The 20,050-nt window shown below is 47.9% G+C and overlaps 6 protein-coding genes across 6 annotated transcripts; 3 read left to right on the top strand and 3 right to left on the bottom strand.

Moving 5' to 3' along the window:
- The first annotated feature begins 2,800 nt into the window (after positions 1-2,800).
- LOC133278997 (histone H2A) lies at positions 2,801-3,211 on the top strand. The gene has a single exon (XM_061472338.1). The coding sequence runs from the start codon at positions 2,801-2,803 to the stop codon at positions 3,188-3,190; it is 390 nt and encodes a 129-aa protein (XP_061328322.1). The 3' UTR covers positions 3,191-3,211.
- A 2,007-nt stretch (positions 3,212-5,218) lies between these two features.
- Positions 5,219-5,968, top strand: LOC133278998 (histone H1). Its single transcript, XM_061472339.1, has one exon. The coding sequence runs from the start codon at positions 5,245-5,247 to the stop codon at positions 5,899-5,901; it is 657 nt and encodes a 218-aa protein (XP_061328323.1). The 5' UTR covers positions 5,219-5,244; the 3' UTR covers positions 5,902-5,968.
- Positions 5,969-7,249: 1,281 nt separating this feature from the next.
- Positions 7,250-7,709, bottom strand: LOC133279000 (histone H2B 1/2/3/4/6). Its single transcript, XM_061472341.1, has one exon. The coding sequence runs from the start codon at positions 7,679-7,681 to the stop codon at positions 7,301-7,303; it is 381 nt and encodes a 126-aa protein (XP_061328325.1). The 5' UTR covers positions 7,682-7,709; the 3' UTR covers positions 7,250-7,300.
- Positions 7,710-13,008: 5,299 nt separating this feature from the next.
- On the top strand, positions 13,009-13,400 carry LOC133279019 (histone H4). The gene has a single exon (XM_061472360.1). It carries the CDS (start codon positions 13,022-13,024, stop codon positions 13,331-13,333), a length of 312 nt encoding a protein of 103 aa, XP_061328344.1. The 5' UTR covers positions 13,009-13,021; the 3' UTR covers positions 13,334-13,400.
- An 825-nt stretch (positions 13,401-14,225) lies between these two features.
- LOC133279023 (histone H3) lies at positions 14,226-14,738 on the bottom strand. Its single transcript, XM_061472364.1, has one exon. It carries the CDS (start codon positions 14,727-14,729, stop codon positions 14,319-14,321), a length of 411 nt encoding a protein of 136 aa, XP_061328348.1. The 5' UTR covers positions 14,730-14,738; the 3' UTR covers positions 14,226-14,318.
- Positions 14,739-16,908: 2,170 nt separating this feature from the next.
- Positions 16,909-17,304, bottom strand: LOC133279020 (histone H4). Its single transcript, XM_061472361.1, has one exon. The coding sequence runs from the start codon at positions 17,289-17,291 to the stop codon at positions 16,980-16,982; it is 312 nt and encodes a 103-aa protein (XP_061328345.1). The 5' UTR covers positions 17,292-17,304; the 3' UTR covers positions 16,909-16,979.
- Positions 17,305-20,050: the final 2,746 nt, after the last annotated feature.

Genomic DNA, 20,050 nt, shown 5'->3' on the forward strand with positions numbered 1-20,050 from the left:
GGGGGAAGGAGCGTCATTGTGGTACCTCTGAGCCTTGGTTTATTTACGTTCCTTTTGCCATATTCTCACATAGCTGAGCCACCTTTTCTTGTGTTGGGATAGAGAGAACACTTTCTTGTGTGTGTGTGTTTTTACCTATCCTTTTCAGATGGAGACAAATGGATTTGAATTTGCTACAACTTTAAAACAGCTAAAAATACGAGCTGTGGTTTGTCTTCAGCTATGCTGATGTGGGTGATCTATTTTTATTTTTTTCCTTTTTTGCCTTTGATACAGTTCTAAGTGGAAGGAGCACGAAGATGTAAGATCTTCCTGTCCCTTTTATCAAAGCAATGGGATGTGTGGATGCCCTGACTTCAATCCATGCACTCAGGTAACTGAACTGAGTCAGTTCTGGAATGTATTTATTGCAGTCACAGCAAGAAGTGAAATGATTGCCTGTATAGGCAGGAACGCAATGCTTAAGAGTAGCTACTCGTGATGCTCAGAAGCAGACAAAACCACCTGTGCTGCCAATTCACCTAACTGTGCAACTGCCTCCTCCTCTTCTTATGAATCACAGGCAGCTTTTCCCAATTAGGACGCGGTCCTGCAGGCTTATTTGGACTAAAATCTACGGGACTGCTGGGCTACATTGTTACGGACTGTCAAAACTTTTACTATTACTCTTTCATTTTTCTTTCAAGAAATTAGTGTAGTGTTTAAAGCCAATGCTCACCTGCCAGTGGCTTTGCTCTGAGCAGAGCCATAATCTAAGACTAAAGGGAGAGAGGAACAGCAGCGGTGCCCATCTTTTGTGTGACAACTTGGTGACTAAACCACATGCTCACAAGGTGACAGATCTGAGCTCTAAATATGCCTGAAAATCAGTGGAGGTAGTTTTACATCATTACAGGTGTTGAGATTCTAACCTCACAACTGAGAATTCAAACTGTGCTGATTAGCACAAGCTGAGGAAATGGCTTATCCATCTTAGGGCATACAACTTGCTGAAGTAAATGTTCTTCAACATCCACACGAATGATGTGCCGTGGTAGAAACACCAAATCCAGCTTGGAGGACTGCTGCCAACCTTTTCTCCCCCAGCATCAGAAATTATTACAAAGAGTTTTCATTGCTAAATTGGCAATACTTGCAATAGCAAGATTAATTTTTTCCATTTATTCATGTGTTATTTTTGGCCTCTGATAATCCATTGAATCACACCATTAAAGAGAGATGCTTTCTAAATATTACTGAAATTTCTGAATAGGGATCTGAGATCTTAGTTGCCCAAAAATAAAAAAGTGTGACAGTACTTTGTGTGCACTATGACATGTTTATTTTGCCTTGTTTGTAATCCTGAACAGTTTAGATCAGAATTCCTGTTACTGTACCCTCCTGGAAAGAAGGCTGTGACTCTTTCTTACTCTGTGGGGCAGAGTTTAGATGAAATGTCTTTTAGTTTGTTTGATTTCTTTGGGTGGGTTTCATTTTGTTTGTGTGTTTGTTTTGGGATTTTGGTGTGGTTTTTTTTTTTTTTTTTGCTTGTTTGTTTTTTTTTTGGCTTTGTGGTTTTTTTGTTTTGTTTTGTTTTTTGTTTTGTTTTTTGTTTTTCTTTGCTAGGCCATCATGAATAGCTGAGTAGCAGTCATATCTCTGTCTTTCCCTGAACCATGCCAGTGCTCATATCCAAGGGTAAGCAGCATAGTCTGGCACACACACTACTCACTTCACTGTAATTTTATGATACCCATGTAATGGGACCTGGGCTGCGTTATAAAAAATGAACCATGAGTTACAGTCCAAAAGCATCAATGAATGAAGAAGGGAACAAAAGAAGTCACGGAACTGGAATTTAGAGAAAAGAGCAGAATGGAGGAAAAACACTGCTGTGCAGCACTGGGGTAGCAAAAGGATGTGTCATAGTCCAGGGTGCAGACTCCTTCATTGCTTTGAACAAGGATAGTATCTGCCATTGCTCAAAATATAGAAGAGGAAAAGATGACAGGGACTAAAGAGAAACTGTGGGTAATCAGAGTGAAGGAGAAAAAACAATCAGGAATCCTGGTGCAGGAGAGGGACAAACGTACCAAACATTTGATCTTGAAGTCACTTCAGCTTGTTTGTGTAGTGGGGTATTCTCCAGTTTGAGTAACTTGTAATGTTCTGCGGAACAGCCCTGCAAGTAATACTGTATTAGTTTAATTGCAGTAACAGTTGAGTGATTGTCTCCTAAAGCAGAGAAAATTCCTGTGTTATGTGTTCCTGCCTGGTTTCTGCAGGTATCAGTAGTACTGGGTTGCAAATGTGCCTACTGATAGAAGCATTTCTTCATGATAATAAATAATCCTGTAGTAGCATTTTTGAGGTTCTAAATAGAGGGTTCTAAGACAACAGCGATGGCACTAGCAAGGGGCTCCCCCCGTTCCTGGGGGTCAGCTCCTCAGGCACACGTTTCCCTGTAAGATGAATTCCTGAGTCACTGCTAGGGGTCAGAGGCGGCTGCAGTACGCGGAACCGGGGCTTGGACCCGCCCCGCCGCTACTCCAGAAGCGCCCCTCCAGGGCCCCCCCCCCAATCCCCTCCCTGCATTTGCTGTAGGGCGGGGGTAACGCGGCGGGGAGAACCGCTCTCCGATTGGGTGGATTTGGATCCGCAGCGCCATTGGTAGTAGCCAGAGAGAGCGTGTGGGAACCAATGAGAAAGCAGGCCCCTGCGAGCGTGGAAGGTATAAAAGAGGCCGGGGGCGGAAGGGGGGCCGCAGGAACGGGTGTTCACGTCATTTCTAAGCGGAAGCAGAGGAGGAGAGGCAAGAGCGATGTCCGGGCGTGGAAAACAAGGCGGGAAGGCGCGTGCTAAGGCCAAGTCACGCTCGTCGCGGGCTGGCCTACAGTTCCCTGTGGGCCGCGTTCACCGTTTATTGCGGAAAGGTAACTACGCGGAACGGGTGGGCGCTGGCGCTCCGGTGTACCTGGCAGCTGTGCTGGAGTATCTGACGGCCGAGATCCTGGAGCTGGCGGGCAACGCGGCCCGCGACAACAAGAAAACGCGCATTATCCCGCGACACTTGCAGCTCGCCATCCGCAACGACGAGGAGCTCAACAAGCTGCTGGGCAAGGTGACGATCGCGCAGGGTGGTGTGCTGCCCAACATCCAGGCTGTGCTGCTGCCCAAGAAGACCGACAGCCATAAGGCCAAGAGCAAGTAAAAACTGAGGAAGGCTTCCACCTCAGAAGTTTAACACAAAGGCTCTTTTTAGAGCCACCCACTGTCTCATAAAAGGAGCTGTACATTCTAACTAAACACAACCCACAAAAAAACCCAACCAAACAAAACCACCCAAATTTGTGAAATCTTAAGTTCTTGAAAATTTATTTTTTCAATTCAGAACAAAACCTGCTGTACTGTTACTTCAGTAAAATAGAACATGTTAATTGCTGGTAAACACAATGCTAAAAATAAGATGTGGAATGAATTGTTCTCGTGGGGGACAAAGTCCCAAAGTTGATGTTGCAAGGAATTTGCAGCTTCCCCTTTTCCCCCCAGGCCTTGTCCTTTACTGAGCCTGTGTGGAATTGAAGTAATCAACATCTCTAAAAGCCACCTTGCTCCTTCTAAACAACCCTTTGACCTACAGATGTGTCCTTTTTTTCATACTAACAGGCATTCTGAATTAGTAATTTTTCATACAATTTTCTCACAGCTCTGCCTGAGCTGCTGCAACTGAAATCTGAGTGGATTTAGGAATGATGGGCAATTTGAGGTAAAAAGGACTGTTCCCAGTTCTGATTCTACCTTACCTATAGTGCTGAACACCACCATACAGATGTTGAAGTAGAAACAGAAAATTGGTGATTATAGATCAACAAACACATTTTAATAATGATCGATTTGAAAAGACTTTTTTTTTTTTTAATCATACCACCGTGCAACGTTTTAGTACCACTGACAGTCACAATGCCAAGAAGTAACAAGCAGTTTACAGGCCTATGGCAAAACAAAGGGTTGTAGGCAAAAAGGAAAATATCAGGGGATATTCCTTTCAATTCTCTGTACTTTGAAAAATAAAATAATTTTAGTTTTAATCTGTTTACGTGCGGTCTTGGTAAAATGCAGGGGAGGACTTATCCCTCTTGCTCACAGCCAGCTCTTTCAGCACAACGCATATATATTAGTTTTCATATTACTCCCAGTGCAGGAATCTGTCATTGAAAAGTATAAAATAAAAACAAAACCAAAAAAAACCACCAAATATTTCACAATCTGCTACAAAAGTGGAGTCCAAGACGATAACGGGAGCTAGTTTTGTTGTGCAGAAGCAGGGAGACACTCAGCTGCAGTCGTGTCTCCTGAGATAACGCTGACTCAGATTTTTCACTAATCAAGCTGTGTCAGAAAAAAAAACACTGCCAAATCATGAAGTGACAGGGTGCTGATTATAATTATTAACAAAACCTGTCCGTGTTAAGCTCTTCTGTCACATAATTTATTAAGAATATAAATATTTCAGTAGCAGAGCATGTGGGAATGGTGCCTGCATTGTGTGCACACTAAGCAAGACAGCTCAGGCTGCTATGCTGTAAAAAAGTCATTCTCTTCTAGGATACAAACAGCCCCTTACCGAACTTTCACCTGCTTCTTGCCTTGCTGCATCATCCACTAATTGGATTTATTTAAATTATTTTGAAAGGGGCAAAGGATTTGGGACAAAGGAGCTAATTTCTAATCCATATTCAGTGCTCAAGATGAACCTGTGTTACTTCCTCCTCTTAGAAACCAATTTGTGCTTAAAATATCCATTCAAGTGTCCTGTTTTCAGTTCAGATTAAGAGAAGACCCTTTAAAGAATAACAATTAATTACTTTGGAGGTTTAGGTGACCACGTCGCGGCTTTTATTTAGTAGGAAAACCAAAAGTTTCTGCCTCCCGAGGTCTCTCCGGGTCCAGGACTCGGTGTTTATCGCCTCTTTTTTAACTCACCCGTTGCCTCTCCGAAGGGAAACTTCGCCGAGGGGAACAACAGTCTTTCTTTTCCACGGCTCTGCGAACCGGGGGGAGTGCATGACCGAAATTCGGATAAAACCCGTCTTTTTTGCCTCCTAAGAAACACAAAATGAGAGGGGAGACGGGAGCGTTCCGCCGGGCGGCGGGGCGGGCGCTGCAGAGCACCAATCACCGCGCAGCCCCTCCCTATAAATACGAGGCCGCGGACCCGCTTCAGGCCCAGTGGTTTCCCCTGATCCGCGGACTACGGCTGCAGCCATGTCGGAGACCGCGCCCGTCGCCGCCCCCGCTGTGTCTGCTCCCGGTGCTAAGGCCGCCGCCAAGAAGCCGAAGAAGGCGGCGGGCGGCTCCAAGGCCCGGAAGCCCGCGGGCCCCAGCGTCACCGAGCTGATCACCAAGGCTGTGTCCGCCTCTAAGGAGCGCAAGGGGCTCTCCCTCGCCGCGCTCAAGAAGGTGCTGGCCGCTGGTGGCTACGATGTAGAGAAGAACAACAGCCGCATCAAGCTGGGGTTGAAGAGCCTCGTCAACAAAGGTACCCTGGTGCAGACCAAGGGCACCGGTGCTTCTGGTTCTTTTAAGCTCAACAAGAAGCCAGGCGAGACAAAGGAGAAAGCAACTAAGAAAAAGCCGGCAGCCAAGCCCAAGAAGCCGGCAGCCAAGAAGCCTGCCAGCGCTGCCAAGAAGCCCAAAAAAACTGCAGCAGTGAAGAAAAGTCCCAAGAAAGCGAAGAAGCCGGTGGCTGCTGCTGCCAAGAAGGCTACTAAGAGCCCTAAGAAGGCTGCTAAGGCAGGTCGCCCTAAGAAGGCAGCAAAGAGCCCGGCTAAAACCAAGGCGGTGAAGCCCAAAGCAGCCAAACCTAAAGCAGCCAAGCCCAAAGCTGCCAAGGCAAAGAAGGCGGCGCCCAAAAAGAAGTAAAAAGACTGAGAAGCAGTTATAGTCTACTCATTTAAATAAACCCAAAGGCTCTTTTAAGAGCCACCCACCTTTACTTAAAAAGAGCTGGAACACTACAGTAATTGCAGCAGCATAACCAAATCTCGAAAAGGGGTTGGCAGGGATTTATACTAGATTAAGAAAGTTACCGTTTACCGAAACGCGGGCGGTCTGTGCAGCCTGCATGAGAGACCAGACCTAACTTGAAGTCCTGCTTCCTACGTGCAATTCAGGAGCCCGGCGAGCGCTCCGCCCTCCCGGAGTTTAACGAGGCCAGCGCCAGCCCTAGCTCGCGTCCCTCCGCTGCGTAGCCGGGGGGAGGCTTAAGTGTCCCGCGCGGGGACAGGATTGGTCCCTTTCGCCCACTCGGCCAAGCCCCCTTGGCGTCAAGCCCCGCCTCTTAGGGCGGTGACCCCACACGCACGCCTCCGGTGCACTCCCCCATGCTCGGTTACGCGCGGCGCCTCACGGGCCGCCTTCCTGGGGGTTCTGTGGCAAGACGGCACAGATTGGGGGGGGTGGGGAAAACGCGTGCGTAGTGCTCCAGTTCTGCTTTCACCCCACAGCTTCTGCGGGCAAAGCTGCACTTTCACAGCGGTGCGGCGGGACATTCGAGAGCAGCTGTCTGATCCCAAGTCCCTGCACATCGCCGACAACCCCAGCTTCACGGCGATTCACAGTGAATTAACTCCTTCACACATTTGGACATCGGTGTTTTAAACCGGAAAACCCTTCGTAAAGAAAAATCTTACCCTATTTAATCACAAGTACGGCAGCTACCTCACTGGAAAAAGCGAGTATTGGGGTGGGGTGGAGAGGGAGAATTGGACCCGCACTTAAAACATACGAAAAGTGAAGCCAAGCTACAAACGCACCTGGAAGACTTGCTTTCAAAAGACTTATTATTCACTGAAAGATCCAGAAATGTTTTTTAATTATTATTTTACAGGTATAGTGCAAGTTCTTAACAACAGAATTTTCTGCTGGACATATTAAGCAAGAGGAATTCAAGCTCTTCGAAAATAAAAGCCCACCTACCTTTTTCACGGGACTCCTAAGTTCTGGAAACTGACCGAGCTACCAAAGCACTGGGGTACAGTTGCTGCTGCTTTTTAGCCAACATTCAAAAGCAGCTAGTATTGCGTGCTCAAGTTTTAAACAGCCAATCCTTTATGCCAGATGCGGTCTGCAAATCAAAATTCTTCCAGTCAGAAATTAAATAGCTTCAGTTACCTGAAAAACCAAGCACTTCACTGGTGACATACAAATGATCAGGTTACTTATGCACCCCCCGAAAACAACAGCAACTCAGCCCTTCTACTTGAAAAAATTGGTGGCTCTTAAAAGAGCCTTTGGGTTAAAACTGTTGCTTTGTGATATTCTACTTAGAGCTGGTGTATTTAGTTACAGCCTTGGTGCCCTCGGAGACTGCATGCTTGGCCAGCTCACCCGGCAGCAGGAGCCGGACAGCCGTCTGAATCTCCCGAGAGGTGATGGTAGAGCGCTTGTTGTAGTGCGCTAGGCGCGAGGCTTCACCGGCTATGCGCTCGAAGATGTCATTGACGAAGGAGTTCATGATACCCATGGCCTTAGACGAGATGCCAGTGTCAGGATGCACCTGCTTCAGCACCTTGTACACGTAAATAGAGTAACTCTCCTTGCGGCTCTTCTTGCGCTTCTTGTCACCTTTCTTCTGCGTTTTGGTGACAGCTTTCTTGGAGCCCTTCTTAGGCGCAGGAGCAGACTTAGCCGGCTCAGGCATAGCGATAACTCCTGGGCTGTTCCGACACACCAGAATGAGCGGCAGTCTGCGCACTCCCACATTTATAGGTCCCTTATGCAAATATTTGGCTTCAGGTATAAGCGCTTCTATTGGATAGCCGCTGAAGTGGCGTCACCTCTCTTAGGAACGGCTTTGCAATTTGTCCTTTTTAAATACCACGCTGTTATTGGTTAATAGTGCGGATCCTACCAGCCAATCGCAATGAACTCTTTCAATCTCAAGGTTGGTGGCGAAGCTCGGCAGCGGCTGCCTGGCCCCGCCTCTCCCCGGGCTCCCGCCCTTCTTGCGGCAGCTGCTTCTGCGGCTTTGCGCGAGCAGTGTGGGACATGGTTATTCGCACTTCATCCTGGAAAAAAACACCTTAGAGAAACTTAAAAGGGATTTCGATACTCTTTTGGGTTGGTTGTTGTTTTTTTTTTTCCCCTTTAAGAAGTGGTATATCTGCATACTTCGTGTAATAAGTTGCGCTTGTAATGACCACAAGTTAAAAGGGCAAAAATACAACCAGAAAAGCATGCAGAGGATCCGGAACACTAAGCATTGTTAATAGCGTGGGAAAATAATTCTTTTTGGTCCACAGGGTATGGCTTGTCTGTCAGGACTTTAAGTGATTTACTTTGTAACTTGAAAGAATGTGGATTTCTTTTGAGATGCAACACATATGGGATGAATGTGTTTTAAGTCAAAACCAAGATAATCCTAGTCATTAACTATGGATTTTAAACTCTAATTTTAGTTTATTGTGAATCAGAAATTCAAGCTGCTTTTTTGCAACTTTAACTGCATTATGCAAGAGGAAAATATACATATTTTAAATCTACTAAAATTATTTCATGGCGTTGGGAATTCTGATGTGCTAGATTTTGTTTGTTTTTTTTTATTAAAATGCAGCCACATTATAAATGACAATTATAGATTCATTCATCAATACATCACAGTTCTATAAGCCACTTTCAATGAGATCAAGTTAATTTGTGCTTGAATTAAGCTAGGACTGCATAAAATGGTATCAAATAGCCAATGCCATAATAATGCTATTTCCTTTTGGAATTCCTATGGGCCTTTCAAAGTCTAGACCTTCTTGGTATCCGATATGATGGATGGCATGGTCCTATACAGGAAGCCTATTTGGCACAGGTAAGTACTTTACGGCAGATGAGACTGCTAAAATCACAACAAAATTGACTGATCAATTAAGGAGATTTATAAGAGCAGGGAGAGTCTGGATACTGGTTCAAGCAATAAAAAGATCTGTCACCTTACAGACTGGGTTTTGCTTCTGGTTTGTTTTGTTTTGTGGTTTTTTTTTAGTTTTATCCTGCCTGCTGGGCAAAATTCTGGATGCACAAAGATTTCCAGTTTATGTCCAAAACAGTGCTCTCTGATGAAGAGAACCAGGAGAGGAAAAGACGGGGCCTTTCTCTTTCCCAATAAGGCTTGCTTGGAAATGCTTCTGCTGCGCTAACACCTAAACTGGGGAAACAAAAGCAGCTACCCATGTGGGAAGAGCTGCTTCATGCTGCCTTTATGATGCTGCAGCTCTCTGATTTAATATCTGCCTCCTGCATGCTAACCCTGCTCCCTCTCATCAAATCAGGGATAGGATAATTGCTCATCCACCTTCATTTGCCCTGCTTCCCCCACAGATGTCTTTAGCAGCTCCATCAGCTTGGAGAAAATCTGGTAAGGTTAGAGGGAGCTCTATCTGCCTTTTCAAGTGAAGAAGAGTAGTTCTCTCAGTGAAGCAAGAAAAGAAGCCAGAGTGGCCCATCTTTAAACATTTAACCACTCACATATGCTGTGAACCTGATGGCTTTCTTTTGGCATAAACATTATTTGGAAATGCAGTTTGCTGACAACACGTCTGCCTGGTAATGGGTGTTCTCGTGAGCATTTGTGAAGCTCCATAACATGACATTCCACTCCAGAACAACGTGTGTAGGATTGCCAGTTTTGGTTCCACACTAGCAGATGAAGACTATTGCTCTTGTTACACTGCTCTGGAAGACAAAATGTAGAGTATCACCAGGCGATCTCAGCAATCACAAAAAAGTGAATAGGTCCAGAAAGCAAGGGCATTAAAAACAAAGCAATCCACCCTCCCCCCTAAAAAAAAGTAGCTTCTGCAAATACCCCCTTTACCATGTTAATCCTTTAAAGTCTGTTGATCACCTCCAACAAAAATTATAATTGATCCACGTCTTGGAGAATCTAACAAGTTTTGTAAACATCAGCTACAGAATAGAAGGAAATTTAGGTTAGAGCCTTCATTGAGGAAAGGCAGCTACTGTGAACTGAACAACTAAGAAATCTGTTAAAAAAAAAAACAACAAACAAACAGCAAAACCCCAGTGACCCGACCCCCCCCCCCCAAACCAAACAGCTGAATAATAACTGAAGGACAGTAATTCCTGGTGTAGGAACGATGTGGCTGCATGTGCTGCCCTTTCACAAACAGATACTGGAGAGTGCTGAAGGCAAAAGAATTGGGAAGAGGAGTGAAAAGAGGGTCAGAAGATATTTATAAAGGGGACTCAAATTCTAGGAAAGAACTGATTGTGGAAGCCTAACCAATGAAGAAAGATGAACTGAGTTTCTACAAGATTCCAATATCTGAAGGGGGCCTACAAGGATGTTGGAGAGGGACTCTTCATCATGGACTGTAGCAACAGGACAAGGGGTGATGGGTTCAAACTTATACAGGGGAAGTTCAGGTTAGATATAAGGAAGAAGTTATTTACTGTGAGGGTGGTGAGGCACTAGAACAGGCTGCCCAAAGAAGTGGTAAAGGCTCCATCCCTGGCAGTGTTGAAGTCCAGGTTGGACAGAGCCTTGGGTGGCATGGTCTAGTGTTGAGGTATCCCTGCCCATGGAACTGGATGATTTTAAGGTCCTTTCCAACCCACACCATTCAATGATTCTGTGATTTATGAAAAAGGAATCTACACATTCATATTCCCCTCTGCAGTCTAAAAAAAACCATGTTCATTAAAGCAAGTCACCACCCATCATCTATCTCACTTCATTAACAACAGAATTTCTAGTGACTGACCAAAGCTTTGAAGCAACCAAAAGAAATAATCCTTCAGAGTCAGGAAACAGAAGTCTGATGGGAGGGAACAGAGAAAAGGCTTCAAGAACAGTTCCAGAACAACTCAAGGATGTTAGAACTTGAAGGAGTCACCAGCCTGTCGCACATTATGAACAAGTATGAACTGTGGGACTCCCTCTTTCTCCCCTGGTTAGTGTACCTCTGCCAGGTGAACACACTGTGCTACAGGCTCTCAGCTGTCTTCTGTTCAGGTAACTGCTCCAACTGGAAGTTCGTACGTGGCACTGGGAAGACATAAAGGCAAAGCTGCTTCTAGTATTCTGCCACAACAGCTCCTGGGTGAGGTCTGCGCAGTTTTCCCTAGAAAATGGCCTTTTGTATTCTGAAATCTCAGGTCAGAAAGATAACTCTTTTCTGTTATTTTCTTATTACCTAAATGGACTTCAAGAAAAAAAATGTTTCTGAATAGCATCTTGGCTTTAACTATCCACCTTCTACAGCCTCTTTAGCCAGACATGCTGGAGGACAACTTCGCTGATGAGGGAAAGTCAGAAGCCTGTGTATAATCTTGGACTTACAGAGTACACATTGCCAATGTCAAAAGCTCCTGAGAAACAAACCAACAAAAAACATGAACCAAAGCAAACAAGCAGAGACAACAAGGTAGATTTTATAAGTGTAGTAGGATAAGTGTTGGACACTTAGATTGGTTTCTGAACACCATTTCTCTTTAGACTGGTGTATTACTCTGTATGGTGTATGGAGAAGACAACGAAGGAGAAGCCCCAGGAAAAGTTACAAAACAATACAGCTTCGACAGAAGGCACTGAGCACATAGCATTAGAGAGAATTACAAATATATTGATGATGAGGCACAGCTGTATAGCAATTGTGATTATTATGGTGCATGATATGTATTATAACCGCATTAGAGAATTCGAGTTTAAAGGTTATAGGTAGCTACTGTAGGACTTTCAGTTGTTGATACTGAAACATTAAGAACAATCCTGTTACATGTTGCATGTCTTCATATCTATAGCTGCAGCTTTTCTAGCTTTGTAAATTCTTGAGTGTCACTGCTATCTGAAGGCATCATAACTGCTTAGAGAAGCAATAAGTATACAGGTCACATTTCTGCAGCGTGAAATAACTGTACTGAAAAACCCACAAGATGAAAAGAAGGGGGCGGGGGGAGGAAATTGCTATGCATTCCCCAAATAAGTAATGTTCGGACACGTATGATGCCTGAAGATGACTAACACAACATGTTAAAAAGATTTGCCCTCCATATGAATGCAGCTACAGTACTACAGCTAATAAAAACACCCAGTTATGTGTTCAAAAAACAAAATTTATGTGCAGAATAAAAAGAAAATGTGAAATTAAAACTTTGAGGTATAACACATCAATAAAGCATAAAAACATGAACAAACACATGCCACACATATAAAAACACATGGAATAAAATCGATTTTTTACATGGGTATATTAACAAGACACTCAAATGGAGTTCCTTTATCACCACCTCAGCCCCATAAACACAAAACAGGCGTGTGGTCATTAAGACAGGAATACAGGAGGTGTAAATGACTTCACCCCCCTCCCCCCCCAAAAAAATATCATGACCAAGAGCGGGGAAAAAGGAGGATTAATAACGATGCCTAATTCTTAGTATGAAAAGCTAAATTTACCCCAGCACCGACGCTCACCACCCCTGTGCGCCGCCACACACCCTGCCCGTCCGTCTCCACCAGAACCACCACCCCCCCCCCCCCGCCATCTCCTTTGTTTAGGCGCCGCGAAATGGCGGCGGTGGAACGCGGGCGGGGCTGGGCGGTGCGGCACCGCGCGGGCGGGAAGCGGCGCTCTCGGCCCTACCGCCCCCATTGGCTGGATTTTGCTGCAGACCCGGGCCCCGCTCCCCCCAAAGACCCCGAGCACCGCAGCGGCGGGGCCCGGAAGCTGGGCCGTGCGCACAGGGACGGAGCTTGTCCCCTTCCCGGGGGTTTGCTCCCGCGGCGCCCAGGCCGGCCGGCAGCAGGGTCGGCCGCCTCCCAGGGCCACAGCAGAGACCGGCATCGCACCGCCCATCCCCTGTCGGAGGCGATGGCGCGAACGTCGATGTCCGCCGGGGGAAGGGCGGGGAGAAGAGCCCGCCCTTGCCCTGCCCCGTCGCAGTCTCCAACCAGGTCGGACTCCTGGCAATATACAGCCGCGCTGGCGCCTGCTCCCGCCACACACCACTTGAGTTGAAAAGAGTGAGGAGTATGTCTGGTCGAGGCAAAGGCGGGAAGGGGCTCGGCAAGGGCGGCGCTAAGCGCCACCGCAAAGTGCTGCGCGACAACATCCAGGGCATCACCAAGCCAGCCATCCGCCGCCTGGCTCGTCGTGGCGGTGTGAAACGCATCTCGGGTCTCATCTACGAGGAGACGCGCGGTGTGCTGAAAGTCTTCCTGGAGAACGTGATCCGTGATGCAGTCACCTACACGGAGCACGCCAAGAGGAAAACGGTCACAGCCATGGATGTGGTGTATGCTTTGAAGCGCCAGGGACGCACTCTCTACGGCTTCGGCGGCTAATACTCCGGTTTTGGACAGGTCACTTTTTCAGAACACAAAGGCTCTTTTCAGAGCCACCCACGCTTTCAAAAGAGGAGCCTGAATCACGTTTCGTGCCTAAGCCTTGTATTTCAGGGCTGCAGCAAAACAACGGTAGCTAGTGGGTGGTGTGGCCTACGCTAAGGGCGGTGGGGGTGGGGTCTTTCTCTGTTCTCATCTCTAGTCCGCGTTCCGTATGGTTCTTTTAATGCTTCCAGTCTCAAGCCAACAAGTGAGCGTGAAATCCGTGGTCTAAATAAATAGCGAGTTTCTGACGGGACTCCCCCTAGGCTCGAGAGAAACATTCCGTTTCCGAAAGATTAGTACGTCTTACATTCCCCTCTCCTTTTCCCCGTTTTCGTCCCCGTCTCCCGCTCTTCCTTTGTAAGGAGAACGGAGGGGACAAGCTGGCGAAAAAAGCCGGAATCCCCGGTCAAGCGCTATTGCGACAGCCGGTCTCCCGCCATCGGCTTCACCGCAGCAGCCTGAAATGGAAGCGCACGAAATGGCGGCGTTGCTCTCCGTTGCCGCCCCCCCCCCGCATGGGGGACGGGGTATGGCGGGAAAAAGAAACGAGTAAACGGCTGCAAGCGCCCGTCGCGTCCCATGGGATGCAGCGGAAAGGGACGCCGAGCGAGAACGCTTCCCTGTGCTCTGCTCCTTCGACTGCAGGGCTTCCTGTGCTCTGGAGCATCCCCCCGGCCTCGGCCTGCGCCCGCAGATTATAAACGGGGAATCTCAGAACGTCGACACACGACGATCGGGAGGGGGTTGAGGCCACTATCCCACGCTGAAACTCCCGCCCGGTTATCCCACGATTAACACTGCCTGGAGTACGGGAAATTGCGCTCAGCTTAGGCTGCCTACACCTGCTCCTAATACCAGAGACCCAGCTCTCTTTTGTGGCCATGTGGTGGCTCTTAAAAGAGCCTTTTCGGTTCGGGGGGGTGGGGGCACGACAGGCGCTTCAGGCGCGCTCGCCGCGGATGCGCCGCGCCAGCTGGATGTCCTTGGGCATGATGGTGACGCGCTTGGCGTGGATGGCACACAGGTTGGTGTCCTCGAAAAGCCCCACCAGGTAAGCCTCGCTCGCCTCCTGCAGCGCCATCACGGCCGAGCTCTGGAAGCGCAGGTCGGTCTTGAAGTCCTGCGCGATCTCGCGCACCAGGCGCTGGAAGGGCAGCTTGCGGATCAGCAGCTCCGTCGACTTCTGGTAGCGCCGGATCTCGCGCAGCGCCACCGTGCCGGGACGGTACCGGTGCGGCTTCTTCACGCCGCCAGTGGCAGGCGCGCTCTTGCGGGCAGCTTTGGTGGCCAGCTGCTTGCGGGGCGCCTTCCCGCCCGTCGACTTACGCGCAGTTTGCTTCGTTCGCGCCATTGAGTACTTTAGAAGCTGAAAGCACAAGAGACGTCTCCGACTGCACGGCTTATATTCATAGCGGGTCTGGCACGCCCCTCATCTCTGATTGGTAGATAAGGAGCAGTTTTTTTATTGGGTACCCGCTGAGGTGACTGAAGCCGCTCAGAGTTCCAAACCGTTACACAAGGCATCCCTCTTTCCTTTATTTTCTCCATATTTGTGTAAATTGCATAATGAACTTTTAAGGATTTCTTCCATAAAATTTTTATTTCTAGAGTTCTTACTACTTCATTTTTTGTTGTATTTTTGTTTTGTCATATGTTTGACACTATGAATTGTTCTTACTTCATCCATGTTTTATGTTATGATGAGTGCTTTGAATTTCGTAGGTAAAAGAACCCTAATTGTATGTTAGTTCTAGTTTTGGATTGCAAGTAAATAATTAGATTCCTTCAGGAAATAGGTATTTCTATGTTGTAGAAAGTCAGAATATAAGTGGTGAGCTTTTACATAATTAGAATTTACTAACTAAGCCTGTAAGCAAAAATTAGCTTTCTGATAAACCTAGAAAATACGGGGGTGGGGGGGGATCCTATCCTTACGATCAAGTCATTAAGAAGAATAATGACGTTTTCGAAGAAACGAAAGACGAGGGGACTGAATCTGTAACTCAAATATTGAGGAGAGGGGTTCAGCCCAGAAGGGGTTAATGCGGGGTTTTCAAATTGACCCAATGAACTCGACTCTTTCCAGTGGCCAATGAACAAGCAGAGGTTGGCTATAAAAGGGAGTCTCTATGCGCTTTGTTACAGTTTATATCTGCTAGGTTTATAGTTACTATACGGGAAAGGAAGTGGGCTTCTAAAGTACTCAATGGCGCGAACGAAGCAAACTGCGCGTAAGTCGACGGGCGGGAAGGCGCCCCGCAAGCAGCTGGCCACCAAAGCTGCCCGCAAGAGCGCGCCTGCCACTGGCGGCGTGAAGAAGCCGCACCGGTACCGTCCCGGCACGGTGGCGCTGCGCGAGATCCGGCGCTACCAGAAGTCGACGGAGCTGCTGATCCGCAAGCTGCCCTTCCAGCGCCTGGTGCGCGAGATCGCGCAGGACTTCAAGACCGACCTGCGCTTCCAGAGCTCGGCCGTGATGGCGCTGCAGGAGGCGAGCGAGGCTTACCTGGTGGGGCTTTTCGAGGACACCAACCTGTGTGCCATCCACGCCAAGCGCGTCACCATCATGCCCAAGGACATCCAGCTGGCGCGGCGCATCCGCGGCGAGCGCGCCTGAAGCGCCTGTCGTGCCCCCACCCCCCCGAACCGAAAAGGCTCTTTTAAGAGCCACCACATGGCCACAAAAGAGAGCTGGGTCTCTGGTATTAGGAGCAGGTGTAGGCAGCCTAAGCTGAGCGCAATTTCCCGTACTCCAGGCAGTGTTAATCGTGGGATAACCGGGCGGGAGTTTCAGCGTGGGATAGTGGCCTCAACCCCCTCCCGATCGTCGTGTGTCGACGTTCTGAGATTCCCCGTTTATAATCTGCGGGCGCAGGCCGAGGCCGGGGGGATGCTCCAGAGCACAGGAAGCCCTGCAGTCGAAGGAGCAGAGCACAGGGAAGCGTTCTCGCTCGGCGTCCCTTTCCGCTGCATCCCATGGGACGCGACGGGCGCTTGCAGCCGTTTACTCGTTTCTTTTTCCCGCCATACCCCGTCCCCCATGCGGGGGGGGGCGGCAACGGAGAGCAACGCCGCCATTTCGTGCGCTTCCATTTCAGGCTGCTGCGGTGAAGCCGATGGCGGGAGACCGGCTGTCGCAATAGCGCTTGACCGGGGATTCCGGCTTTTTTCGCCAGCTTGTCCCCTCCGTTCTCCTTACAAAGGAAGAGCGGGAGACGGGGACGAAAACGGGGAAAAGGAGAGGGGAATGTAAGACGTACTAATCTTTCGGAAACGGAATGTTTCTCTCGAGCCTAGGGGGAGTCCCGTCAGAAACTCGCTATTTATTTAGACCACGGATTTCACGCTCACTTGTTGGCTTGAGACTGGAAGCATTAAAAGAACCATACGGAACGCGGACTAGAGATGAGAACAGAGAAAGACCCCACCCCCACCGCCCTTAGCGTAGGCCACACCACCCACTAGCTACCGTTGTTTTGCTGCAGCCCTGAAATACAAGGCTTAGGCACGAAACGTGATTCAGGCTCCTCTTTTGAAAGCGTGGGTGGCTCTGAAAAGAGCCTTTGTGTTCTGAAAAAGTGACCTGTCCAAAACCGGAGTATTAGCCGCCGAAGCCGTAGAGAGTGCGTCCCTGGCGCTTCAAAGCATACACCACATCCATGGCTGTGACCGTTTTCCTCTTGGCGTGCTCCGTGTAGGTGACTGCATCACGGATCACGTTCTCCAGGAAGACTTTCAGCACACCGCGCGTCTCCTCGTAGATGAGACCCGAGATGCGTTTCACACCGCCACGACGAGCCAGGCGGCGGATGGCTGGCTTGGTGATGCCCTGGATGTTGTCGCGCAGCACTTTGCGGTGGCGCTTAGCGCCGCCCTTGCCGAGCCCCTTCCCGCCTTTGCCTCGACCAGACATACTCCTCACTCTTTTCAACTCAAGTGGTGTGTGGCGGGAGCAGGCGCCAGCGCGGCTGTATATTGCCAGGAGTCCGACCTGGTTGGAGACTGCGACGGGGCAGGGCAAGGGCGGGCTCTTCTCCCCGCCCTTCCCCCGGCGGACATCGACGTTCGCGCCATCGCCTCCGACAGGGGATGGGCGGTGCGATGCCGGTCTCTGCTGTGGCCCTGGGAGGCGGCCGACCCTGCTGCCGGCCGGCCTGGGCGCCGCGGGAGCAAACCCCCGGGAAGGGGACAAGCTCCGTCCCTGTGCGCACGGCCCAGCTTCCGGGCCCCGCCGCTGCGGTGCTCGGGGTCTTTGGGGGGAGCGGGGCCCGGGTCTGCAGCAAAATCCAGCCAATGGGGGCGGTAGGGCCGAGAGCGCCGCTTCCCGCCCGCGCGGTGCCGCACCGCCCAGCCCCGCCCGCGTTCCACCGCCGCCATTTCGCGGCGCCTAAACAAAGGAGATGGCGGGGGGGGGGGGGGGGGGGGGTGGTGGTTCTGGTGGAGACGGACGGGCAGGGTGTGTGGCGGCGGACAGGGGTGGTGAGCGTCGGTGCTCGGGTAAATTTAGCTTTTCATACTAAGAATTAGTTGAGGGGTTTTGTTGTTTGGTTTGGTTTTTTTTTTTGTGTGTCATTGTTTGTCCTTTTCCTTCCTTTTTCAGGAAGATATTTTTCTTTCTTTAGAGCTTTGGGGAGCATTTGGGGATTTTTTTGTCTTTCTCTGTAGCCTCCTTGTATGTATGTTATTTAATTCAGGCTATGTTTGGCCAACATTTTTATAACTATTTTCACGTGTAAATAGCCAGCATTGTAGTGTTTGTATCAGCCCTTTTTAATAGCTCTTTATGAAGTTCTACAGAAATTGGGAAGACTTCACCATCTTTGTATATCAGCCTTAATGGTGCTCTTAGGATAGATGAGTCTCCTCACTTTTGTCATTGTCTTTGCACATTACTTACCAGTTCAGTTACTGTTTGAAGGGAAATAAATAAAATTGGTGTACAGCCTTCCCCTCCCCCCCCATGAGTAACAGCACAAATAGAATACAAGAGAGCTCAGTAATGCTTTTGCACACCTATAAAGTATATTCTTCCCTGCCTATTACTCCTCCCAGTATTTAACAACATGCATCTTTTCCTTGGTAGTGATTAGTGTGGTTTTCCCTCTATTTGTCTAGATTCATAGAACCATTCATTAGGCACATTTGTTCTTAAGCATTAATTTTTTGCACATCTTTTCCATAGCTCTGCTTTCATTTCATCTGGTAACTTCAAAAGTGTAGGTGTTAATTTTTGGGGGATTATCCATTTAAGCTATTTATGTCTCTTCCTGTAGTTTACTGAGAACAGGTATTCTGCCCTGCAGGTTGCCCTATTAATCTCCCCTGCCTAGTGTTGATTGGCACTTTGTCAAGAATTTGAAGTCTCTTTTGACATCCCTTTTGTGCTTCATATTAGTTCCCTGGATCTCTTTTTGAGGCTTTTAATGTTCTGGAAAAGAAGGAAGGAGCTCCAAGTTGCATTGATTGAATCGTAGAGTAACTTTTCATTCCCTAACATGACATCTTGGTCTTGTATTTTATGACTAGTGTTCATCCTTCACTTGTGGTTGCTCTTTTACATGGATTTTGTTACTCAGAGACAGCTAGTGAGTATATGAACTACGCATTAATTTTCCACTTATTTATTCACAATTCAGTTTCAAGACAGTAATTAATCAAGACAGTATGGGGAAGGACAAGAAGTTCTGTTTTCCTCTTCCTGATCAGGCCGCATTAGTTGGAAGAGCCTTAAGTTGCCTTCTGTGATATGGGAAAGGTAGCCAAGGCACACTGGGATTAATGAGTAGGATGGATGAGGGCAGGAAGGAGCAAGAACATTATTCTACTCCTCTTCCCACAAAAGGCATGTCGAAGCAGATTGTAGCACTCCTCATCCCTTCTGCATTAGGTTTCAGTCTGTCATCCTGCTATTCCTGCCAACGGTCCCAGCCTTCCCAAGAGACAGCCACCCCTATGAGAAGGCTGTTGAAATAATGCAAAATTTAAAATGTTTTCTCTTCAGTGACCTACTTTGATTTTGGGGTTGGTTGATTGCTTCCTCCCCTTCCAGGAAACCTTTAGTTGTTGTTGTCTCTCAGTAGATCTGTCAGCATGTGTCTTTTCAGGTCCTTAGGAGAATTAATATTTGAGTAGTCTCTGTGAAATATTTTTTTAACCACCTAAAACTATTGTGGCAGAAATGTTTCAATTTGAAGATACAGATTTGCTTTACCTCCTCAAGCAGAAGCTTGCGATAAATGTTCTATTTTGGTTAGGTGAGACATTCATGAGGGAAAGGAATAAAACTACACTAAACCATCTTCCTAGGAAAATGTAAGCATTCTCAGAACATAACCACATAAAATGTATAAATCCAACTAAATATGGAGATGGATTTTTGCTTAGTGACCATCAACCTGATGAAAATATTACAGAAATACGCTAATTCCATGAAAAAAAAAAAGGTAAAAGAAATCGTTCTAAATTGCATCATAAGTTTGTTACATAAGTTTTTGTTATAGCACCACAAAAATTAATTCTCTGTGCATATTACTCACACAAGGACTCTGAGCTGTCAATCTCTGCACAGGCCATCTACACAAAACTGAAGAAAGGCCCATTGCCACAACTGGTGGTTATCCCCTCAATATGAAGGAATGTCACATTTAGCACCTGACTACTCAATATGCTCCT

The sequence above is a fragment of the Pezoporus flaviventris genome, unplaced genomic scaffold, assembly GCF_033815535.1.
Source record: "Pezoporus flaviventris isolate CSIRO_AGI_PZ_B2104156 unplaced genomic scaffold, CSIRO_AGI_Pfla_v1 ptg000070l, whole genome shotgun sequence".
NCBI classification, from domain to species: Eukaryota; Metazoa; Chordata; class Aves; order Psittaciformes; family Psittacidae; genus Pezoporus; species Pezoporus flaviventris.